General features: G+C 47.3%; 1 protein-coding gene across 1 annotated transcript; it reads right to left on the reverse strand.

The window, feature by feature from the left end:
• Positions 1-4,538: 4,538 nt before the first annotated feature.
• Positions 4,539-8,801, reverse strand: LOC139414493 (phosphodiesterase 12). The gene is made up of 3 exons (XM_071162404.1): positions 7,267-8,801; positions 7,075-7,153; positions 4,539-5,998 (listed from the first exon to the last, which is right to left on the reverse strand). Exons 1-3 carry the CDS (start codon positions 8,503-8,505, stop codon positions 5,556-5,558), a joined length of 1,761 nt encoding a protein of 586 aa, XP_071018505.1. The 5' UTR covers positions 8,506-8,801; the 3' UTR covers positions 4,539-5,555.
• Positions 8,802-10,870: the final 2,069 nt, after the last annotated feature.

Below are 10,870 nucleotides of genomic sequence, written 5' to 3' on the forward strand. Positions count from 1 at the left end.
GTTGACACCTATCTACTAAGTAGCCTTGGCTTGTGTGAGGCGGAATGGCTCATGGAAGCCGCTCTGCTGTTTGTAGCGTGAGGCAGCTCGATGTACAGGTACACCCCCAGGACAGGATGCTCGTCTATCGCAGGGCCTTACCCTCCAATCTATCTCAATGTCGAGTGCCAAGCTGAGACACATTGATCCTGTTTTTACAGTCTTCTGTATGGGGATGGAACTCCCAACCTGCCAATCTAAAGGTGGACACTAAGCACAAGGCCACTGAGACGATATAAGCAGCACAGTGTTTCCCATAGGGGATTTTAGAAACACTGAAAATAAGGGCTGTGTTTTGTGTAGACTTATCATGGCTTTAAAATCTTCTGATAGGCTAATTGACATAGTTTGAGTCAATTGGAGGTGTACCTGTGGATGTATTTCAAGGCCTACCTTCAAACTCAGTGCCTCTTTGCTTGATATCATGGGAAAATCTAAAGAAATCAGCCAAGACCTCAGAATATGGATGCCAATAGTGTGCAAAGCTGTCATCAAGGCAAAGGGTGGCTACTTTGAAGAATCTCAAATATGAAATATATTTGTTTAACAATTATTTTACGACATGATTCCATATGTGTTATTTATTTAATAGTTTGTCTTCCCCATTATTCTACAATGTAGAAAATAGTCAAGATAAGGAAAAACCCTTGAACCCGTGGCCAGTTTTATTGCTTTTTTAATCAGAACAGTTTTCAGCTGTGCTAACATAATTGCAAAAGGGTTTTCTAATGATCAATTAGCCTTTTAAAATTATAAACTTGGATTGGCTAACACAACGTGCCATTGGAAGACAGGAGTGATGGTTGCTGATAATGGGCCTCTGTACGCCTATGTAGATATTCCATCAAAAATCAGCCATTTCCAGCTACATTAGTCATTTACAACATTAACAATATTTCACTGTATTTCTGATCAATTTGATGTTATTTTAATGGACAAAAATGTGCTTTTCTTTCAAAAACAAGAATTTCTAAGTGACCCTAAACTTTTGAACCGTAGTGAAAAAAAGAAACGTCCTCACTGTCAACTGCGTTTATTTTCAGCAAACTGAACGTGTAAATATTAGTATGAACATAAGATTCAACAACTGAGACATAAACTGAACAAGTTCCATAGACATGTGACTAACAGAAATGGGATAATGTGTCTCTGAACAAAGGGGGAGTCAAAATCAAAAGTAACAGTAAGTACCAGCTGCATTAATTACTCACCAGATGTGCCAATTCTTGCTGTGAGATGTTACCCCACTATTCCACCAAGGCACCTGCAAGTTCCCGGACATTTCTGGGGGGAATGGCCCTAGGCCTTACCCTCCGATCCAACAGGTACCAGACATGCTCAATGGGATTGAGATCCGGGCTCTTCGCTGGCCATGGCAGAACACTGACATTCCTGACTTGCAGGAAATCACGTACAGAACGAGCTGTATGGCTGGTGGCAATGTTGTACTGGAGGTCATGTCAGGATGAGCCGGCAGGAAGGGTACCACATGAGGGAGGAGGATGTCTTCCCTGTAATGCACAGCGTTGAGATTACCTGTAATGACAACAAGCTCAGTCCGATGATGCTGCGACACACTGCGCCAGACCATGACGTACCCTCCACCTCCAAATCGATCCCGCTCCAGAGTACAGGCCTCCGACCATCACCCCTGGTGGGACAAAACCGTGACTCGTCATAGAAGAGCACTTTTTGCCAGTCCTGTCTGGTCCAGCAATGGTGGGTTTGTGCCCATTGGCGACGTTGTTGCCAGTGATGTCTGGTGAGGACCTGCCTTACAACAGGCCTACAAGCCCTCAGTCCAGCCTCTCTCAGCCTATTGCGGACAGTCTGAGCACTGATGGAGGGATTGTGCGTTCCTGGTGTAACTCGGGCTGTTGTTGTTGCCATCCTGTACCTGTCCCGCAGGTGTGATGTTCGGATGTACCAATCCTGTGCAGGTGTTGTTACACGTGGTCTACCACTGCGAGGACAATCAGCTGTCCGTTGCGTCTCACAGTATGGACATCGCAATTTATTGCCCTGGCCACATCTGCAGGCCTCCTTGCAGCATGTCTAAGGCACGTTCACGCAGAGGAGCAGGGACCCTGGGCATCTTTCTTTTGGTGTTTTTCAGAGTCAGTAGAAAGGCCTATTTAGTGTCCTAAGTTTTCATAACTGTGACGTTAATTGCATACCATCTGTAAGCTGTTATTGTCTTAATGACCGTTCCACAGGTGCATGTTCATTCATTGTTTATGGTTCATTGAACAAGCATGGGAAACAGTGTTTTAAACCCTTTACAATGAAGATCTGTGAAGATATTTGGATTTTTACAAATTATCTTTGAAAGACAGGGTCCCGAAAAACGAGATTCTTTTTTTTTTTGCTGAGTTTATATTTACACACACACACACACACACACACACACACACACACACACACACACACACACACACACACACACACACACACACCTAGTCCTAACCCCAGGAACATAGAGATGCAGTATATAACCCTAACAGCCTTAACTATGGGACCAATATTAAATTCATTAGATATACACTGAAATTCCTATTTTCCTCCTTTCAAAGCTCATCTGTGTTCCAACTAAAGATCTGTGTGATTTGCCTCTAAGGCACTGGCCTACTCCGACCTATTGGACCGAAACGGTCATGTGTGGTAGATGTAGGATTTAGGAGAGGAGAGGAGACTGGACCGGATGGAGCTGAGTGTGGTAGATGAAGGATTTAAGAGGAGACTGGACCGGATGGAGCTGAGTGTGGTAGATTAAGGATTTAAGAGAGGAGACTGGACCAGATGGAGCTGAGTGTGGTAGATGAAGGATTTAAGAGAGGAGACTGGACCGGATGGAGCTGAGTGTGGTAGATGAAGGATTTAAGAGGAGACTGGACCAGATGGAGCTGAGTGTGGTAGATGAAGGATTTAAGAGAGGAGACTGGACCAGATGGAGCTGAGTGTGGTAGATGAAGGATTTAAGAGGAGACTGGACCAGATGGAGCTGAGTGTGGTAGATGAAGGATTTAAGAGAGGAGACTGGACCGGATGGAGCTGAGTGTGGTAGATGAAGGATTTAAGAGGAGACTGGACCGGATGGAGCTGAGTGTGGTAGATGAAGGATTTAAGAGGAGACTGGACCAGATGGAGCTGAGTGTGGTAGATGAAGGATTTAAGAGAGGAGACTGGACCGGATGGAGCTGAGTGTGGTAGATGAAGGATTTAAGAGAGGAGACTGGACCGGATGGAGCTGAGTGTGGTAGATGAAGGATTTAAGAGAGGAGACTGGACCGGATGGAGCTGAGTGTGGTAGATGAAGGATTTAAGAGAGGAGACTGGACCGGATGGAGCTGAGTGTGGTAGATGAAGGTTTCAAGTAGACATCATCGCCAGGCCATGGTAATTAGGCTGCTGTGGTGATTTTCTAAAATGTATTTTACCTTTATTTAACTAGGCAAGTGAGTTAATGTAACGGATGTGAAATAGCTAGCTAGTTAGCGGTGGTGCGCGCTAAATAGCGTTTCAATCGGTGACGTCACATGCATTGAGACCTTGAAGTAGTGGTTCCCCTTTGCTCTGCAAGGGCCGAGGCTTTTGTGGAGCGATGGGTAACGATGCTTCGTGGGAGACTGTTGTTGATGTGTGCAGAGGATCCCTGGTTTGCGCCCGGGTATGGGCGAGGGGACGGTCTGAAGTTATATTGTTACATTAAGAACAAATTCTTATTTTCAATGATGTCCTGTCTCTCTGACCAGCTCTTCAATAGAGGAGGAAGGACTGTCTCTCTGACCAGCTCTTCAATAGAGGAGGAAGGACTGTCTCTCTGACCAGCTCTTCAATAGATGAGGAAGGACTGTCTCTCTGACCAGCTCTTCAATAGAGGAGGAAGGACTGTCTCTCTGACCAGCTCTTCAATAGAGGAGGAAGGACTGTCTCTCTGACCAGCTCTTCAATAGAGGAGGAAGGACTGTCTCTCTGACCAGCTCTTCAATAGAGGAGGAAGGACTGTCTCTCTGACCAGCTCTCCAATAAATACTGTAACTAGTTGAGCTTCCTGCTTATGGATGAAAAGAAGGCTGGTTTACTCTGATCCACCATTGAGCAACTTCCTTTGGAAAAAAATTGAAGTTTTCTTAACTTGGTCTACTATATATTACTCTACTGTTTTCTTAACTTGGTCTACTAGATATTAGTCTGTTTTCTTAAGCATGTTTTTTCCAGAACCCACCAGAGAAGTGCCTTCCTGAGCAGTCCCATCTGTTTCATGGTATGTTATATTACATGCATAACATTAGTATTTTAGTGCCCTCTGTGTTACACTGTGATAGTATCCGTTTTCTCACCGAGTGAATGTAAGCCAATAAAGCACAAATGTGTGAATGTATCTGCAGTGTGTTTTCTTTGTGGGTAAACACGATCACAGTGCAGACAAAACTCAATTCAGAAGCAACAAAACAATTGCTTCCATCACTGATGGGTTTGTGTGATGGGAGAGCAAGACTCATCTTTATTCAATTCAATTACAACTGAATAATCAAAGGCATTAAGGTCCTATCTGTATGATAAACAGCAGTCATACGTGGATCCACTTGTTGGTTGAAGGATATAATGAAGAACAAACCATTTCATTACTCAGCAAACTGTTAATAAACTGATCCTCCACATCCCATCGATTATGGATTTGACTAGATTAATGTTTCTCAATCACTGGGCAAGTATTCAGAAAGCATCTGGGGGGGGGGGGCCTGGTCAGTTTCTCAGCACTGGGCAAGTATTCAGAAAGCATCTCGGGGGGGGGGGGGGGGGGGGGCTGGTCAGTTTCTCAGCACTGGGCAAGTATTCAGAAAGCATCTCGGGGGGGGGGGGGGGCTGGTCAGTTTCTCAGCACTGGGCAAGTATTCAGAAAGCATCTCGGGGGGGGGGGGGGGGGGGGGGCTGGTCAGTTTCTCAGCACTGGGCAAGTATTCAGAAAGCATCTTGGGGGGGGGGGGGGCTGGTCAGTTTCTCAGCACTGGGCAAGTATTCAGAAAGCATCTTGGGGGGGGGGGGGGGGCTGGTCAGTTTCTCAGCACTGGGCAAGTATTCAGAAAGCATCTCGGCAGTAGGACTACAGATCCAGGATCAGCTCCCCCCTGTCCATACAGTATATAATCAGAATGCTCTAAAATGGGAAAACCTAGATCAGTGGTCCTACTCTGAGAAGCTTTATGACCTGATTCTAGATCAGCGGTCCTACTCTGAGAAGCTTTATGGATATGGGCCCTGGTCTCAGGGAGGCTGCTCACTGCTATTTCAGTTCCCAGACTGATCATTTTTATTTAAACAAGAGAAGTACTCGTTGGTCAGAACCCTGAAACACACTGTAGGGGCCCTGGTACAGAGACACACTGTAGGGGCCCTGGTACAGAGACAGACATGGTACAGAGACACACTGTAGGGGCCCGGGTACAGAGACAGACATGGTTTAGAAACAGACATGGTTGATCAGCCACAGACTGCTGTAAACAGGAGGGAGAGCTTTACTTCCACTTGAGGTCACAGACCAGCGCTATGTGGTCAGAGGGGTGTGAGACGCTGGGGAGGGCCTGACAGGTAGTGACCTCCTGGTGGCTGGGCAGAGGGATCATCTGATCTACCTGCAGCACCCGCGGGTCCATGAAGATATAGTCCAGGCAGCCGTGGAAGCCCCCTACGTAGTTAGTATAGGCCGGCTCCCCGCAGGCGCTACTCAGCTGGAAGGGGTTGGAGACCTCCATGGGACAGAGCTCGTCCGGTCCGTTGGAGCTCCAGTCCGGGTGGGTGCTGTGCAGAACCCCCTGGCTCACCAGCTGGAAGACCCCCGAGGACGGGGTGCTGTTGAAGTCCCCGCAGAAGAGGAGCGAGGCGTCAGGGTAACTCTGGGTGATCACCTGCTGCAGCTGTTTCAGAGCTACTGCCATCTGGACCAGACGTACATTCCCACCTGTGGTGAGGACATAGAACGGTTATAACCATGGAATATGGACTTGATTCACACTAGTGTGCCAACTCAAACTGTGATAGGTTGGCTTGGATGTTTAGTTTTCAGTATGGTTCCAGCAACTCAAACTGTGATAGGTTGGCTTGGATGTTTTGTTTTCAGCATGGTTCCAGCAACTCAAACTGTGATAGGTTGGCTTGGATGTTTAGTTTTCAGCATGGTTCCAGCATCTCAAACTGTGATAGGTTGGCTTGGATGTTTAGTTTTCAGCATGGTTCCAGCTCGGCTCAGTATGGTAGATGTAACCGTGCCAACCCAGTAGTGTGAAATAGGTCATGTTGTGCTGCATAGCAGGAAGGGGTTGTGCTGCATAGCAGGAAGGGGTTGTGCTGCATAGCAGGAAGGGGTTGTGCTGCATAGCAGGAAGGGGTTGTGCTGCATAGCAGGAAGGGGTTGTGCTGCATAGCAGGAAGGGGTTGTGCTGCATAGCAGGAAGGGGTTGTGCTGCATAGCAGGAAGGGGTTGTGCTGCATAGCAGGAAGGGGTTGTGCTGCATAGCAGGAAGGGGTTGTGCTGCATAGCAGGAAGGGGTTGTGCTGCATAGCAGGAAGGGGTTGTGCTGCATAGCAGGAAGGGGTTGTGCTGCATAGCAGGAAGGGGTTGTGCTGCATAGCAGGAAGGGGTTGTGCTGCATAGCAGGAAGGGGTTGTGCTGCATAGCAGGAAGGGGTTGTGCTGCATAGCACAACATGGGGCGGCAGGTAGCCTAGTAGTTAGGGCGTTGGGCCAGTGACCGAAAGGTTGCTAGATCGAATCCCCGAAGCCGACAAGGTAAAAATCTGTCGTTCTGCCCCCTGAACAAGGCAGTTTAACCCACTGTTCCTAGACCGTCATTGTAAATAAGATTTTGTTCTTAACTAACTTGCCAAGTTAAATAAAGATTTAAATAATAGCTAAGGCCCTGAGTTTGACCTCTGTTTTACCTCACCATGTTACTTGACGAGGAACACCTCTGGGCTCCTGTAATAAGCTAAGCTGTAACTAGTGTAGTAACCTACTGCGGATAAAATAACACTTTACCTTTGGGATGCCAGTAGAGGTGGGTGTTGGCAACACAGATCTCCTTGGATGGATCGTTCAGACAGTGAAGGACACTCACCTAGAGAGGAGAACATAAGATCTTAGCCAAGCAGAGCCAAAACTGAGAGCCCAAGCAGATCCTTGAGGGCCTCGGATCCCAACCGGGAGCCAAAACACACCATATTACTGTACCTGTAGTGTGGTAGATCTCTGCATCACCTTCTCCTTCAAGGCAGGGTTGCTGTTCACTCTGTCTGACAGTTCTTCGTGGATAGGGTCTGACGTCAGAGCTTCACTCAGCATGATGTCGTGTTGACTGAGCAGTTTAAACTTTGACCTCCTGTAGTAGGTGGCCAAACCTTCGTGCTGCTTCTCCTTAATCCTGAAGACCCCGTCGAAGCCGAACGCATCCAGGGCCGGAGACAGACTGTCGGCGAACACGTTCTTATCCACTTCCTGGAGGCAGATGATGTCAGCATTATAGCCGGACAGCTCTTTTTTTATCAGACTTTGTCTGTAGTCCAGTTCCAATGCATAGGGAGTACAATAAGGGTACAGGACGGTTTTGGAGAGGTCTGTTTGTGCGTAAACGTCAGCTAAGATGTTGTATGACACTACTCTGACGGTCATGTCATCTGTGACCTTGTTGGTGTACATATGTCTGTTGTCAAAGGTACAGGAACCGGGCCCTGCCTCGACTGTACCGGTGGTTACTAACTCTTTGTCCATCCCACACCGTTTGCCGTCACCCGGTGTGCATGTCAGTTTAAGCTTGGAGCCAATGTCCATATTTGACGGGATGAACACTCGTTCGCTCCCGGCCTCGGTCCAACCATTCTCTCCTCGATGCTCCTCATCACCTGCACCGGACTTGCTCTCCTTGAACCATTTAAACCGACAGTCTTTTAAATCCCCGAATTCTACCTTGAGCTTCGGGCACACGGGGAATCCGGCCAGTAGAGAAGCGGGCAGCTCTGCCGTGGTGAATGTGGGAGGGTTCCTCTCCACTGTGTACTTACGGTCACCCACGTGTAAAACTGCCCCATCCTGCCAGGCATCGGAGTTTAGAGCATCCTCTGCCACAAAGTCTCCGTTGTAGTACAGCCTCACCGCTGCAGCGGGCTCCTGGGCGTCTGTGGGCGCGCCTTTGTTTTTCTTGTATTTTTTAGCTTTGCCCTGGCCCTTGATGATACTGTTAGCGATCCGTGCCAGTGCTTTGCCTAGCTCCTCGGTCTGGTCCCTGAGCATGTGTTTGTTGCTCCCATCAAGGACGAAGGAAATAGTGAGTTTGGATTCCCACGGGACACATCTTACCACGGCTCGATCCATTCTCCTGTAAAACCGACAAATGATGTTGTAGTTACCCCTCGACGAGATGGGCACGGTGTTTCGGAGAAATAATCTGGAGGCGGTTGTCAAATAGTTTAACATAGGGCCTAGTGCATGAGTGGACAAATAGTCCGCTGTATGAATAGCTAGCTAGTGGAGCGAAAGCGGTGATCTGAAACGTCAAACGTCTAATTCACCAACCGAGCAACCAGTAGCTTCCGTTTTCAGAGTAGCAGATTCGATTATGTTAATTGCATAAACTTTACTATGAACGTTAAATAGGGCGGAACATAGTATTTTTTTGTTGTTAAATGACCATCTCATTCTTTACCACGACTTTATCACGTATTTCGATCATTTCCACGATAGTACTCACTGTTTTTCTCATCAACTTCTTCTTTTTAACTCAATGGTAAACCTCTTCTAACATATGGCACATACTGCCACCTAGTGTAGACTAGGGGTGTTCTACAAACCTGTTCCGAGGGGAAGGTGTGTGTGGGTTTCTTTTTTTCTTTTTCCACATTTAGTGGACACATTGTTTTGGCAGCTAGAATTGTAGACAAACACACCCCTCCCGTAATGAAAGTGGCGTTGGAGTTAACTCTAGTAGCTAGCAAATACCCTAACGCTAACTCCTCCTCCCCACCCTCCCCATTCCCAGACACTGTCCTCTTATTACGGGATGTGCTCGTTATTTATTTGATTACAGTGTTTGTCTACTACTTCATATGCCAAAACAATGAGTAGAAAGTGCTGTCTCATTCACATTACAAACTTCATAGGAGCTGAATCAGACAGACATCTGTCCCTGAACTCTATACACCACCTGACAGAGCCTACACAGGTATTAATCTTCCTATGTGTTAAGTGTACTTGGTGATTTTATTGCGAATGGCAACAATGTCACACACCTTGTGGGTCTCGAACCCTGAGCTCCCTGCCCATAGGCAGCCCTGCTATCCACTGGTCCAGGGGAGAGGAACCGAACAGGCCTACCTAAGCAAATCAAATGTTATTTGTCACATGCGCCGAATACAACAGGTGTAGATTTTACCGTGAAATGCTGACTGACGACCCCTTAACCAACAATGCAGAGTTAAAAAAGTAAGAGAAGATTAGCAAATAAAAAAGAGTATTTATACTGAACAAAAATATCAACATAACATGCAGCAATTTCAGAGATTTTAAGGAGTTACAGTTGATATGAGGAAATCAGTCAATTTACATACAGGGGCACAGGGCACAGCCATGGGTGGCCTGGGAGGGCAAAGGCCCACCTACTTGGGAACCAGGCCCACCCACTGGGGAGCCATGCCCAGCCATTCAGAGTCGTCGTCGTCCCCCCCCGCCCCCCCCACAAATGGGCTTTATTACATACAGAAATACATCTGTTTCATCAGGTGGCTGGTCTCAGACGATCCCGCAGGTGAAGAAGCTGAATGTGGAGATCCTGGGCTGGTGTGGTTACACGTGGTCTGCGGTTGTAAGGCTGGTTGGACATACTGCCAAACAACGTTGAAGGCGGCTTATGGTAGATAAATTGACTTTAAATGATCTGGCAACAGCTCTGGTGGACATTCCTGCAGTCAGCATGCCAATTGCACGCTCCCTCAAATCAAATCAAATCAAATGTATTTATATAGCCCTTCGTACATCAGCTGATATCTCAAAGTGCTGTACAGAAACCCAGCCTAAAACCCCAAACAGCAAGCAATGCAGGTGTAGAAGCACGGTGGCTAGGAAAAACTCCCTAGAAAGGCCAAAACCTAGGAAGAAACCTAGAGAGGAACCAGGCTATGTGGGGTGGCCAGTCCTCTTCTGGCTGTGCCGGGTGGAGATTATAACAAAACATGGTCAAGATGTTCAAATGTTCATAAATGACCAGCATGGTCGAATAATAATAAGGCAGAATAGTTGAAACTGGAGCAGCAGCAAAGTCAGGTGGACTGGGGACAGCAAGGAGTCATCATGTCAGGTATTCCTGGGGCATGGTCCTATGGCTCAGGTCCTCCGAGAGAGAGAAAGAAAGAGAGAATTAGAGAGAGCATATGTGGGATGGCCAGTCCTCTTCTGGCTGTGCCGGGTGGAGATTATAACAGAACATGGCCAAGATGTTCAAATGTTCATAAATGACCAGCATGGTCGAATAATAATAAGGCAGAACAGTTGAAACTGGAGCAGCAGCACAGCCAGGTGGACTGGGGACAGCAAGGAGTCATCATGTCAGGTAGTCCTGGGGCATGGTCCTAGGGCTCAGGTCCTCCGAGAGAGAGAAAGAGAGAAGGAGAGAATCAGAGAACGCACACTTAGATTCACACAGGACACCGAATAGGACAGGAGAAGTACTCCAGATATAACAAACTGACCCTAGCCCCCCGACACATAAACTACTGCAGCATAAATACTGGAGGCTGAGACAGGAGGGGTCAAAACTTCAGGAGTTTGAGTTTTCAGGAGTTTTCAG

The sequence above is a fragment of the Oncorhynchus clarkii genome, chromosome 7, assembly GCF_045791955.1.
Source record: "Oncorhynchus clarkii lewisi isolate Uvic-CL-2024 chromosome 7, UVic_Ocla_1.0, whole genome shotgun sequence".
Lineage (NCBI taxonomy): Eukaryota > Metazoa > Chordata > Actinopteri > Salmoniformes > Salmonidae > Oncorhynchus > Oncorhynchus clarkii.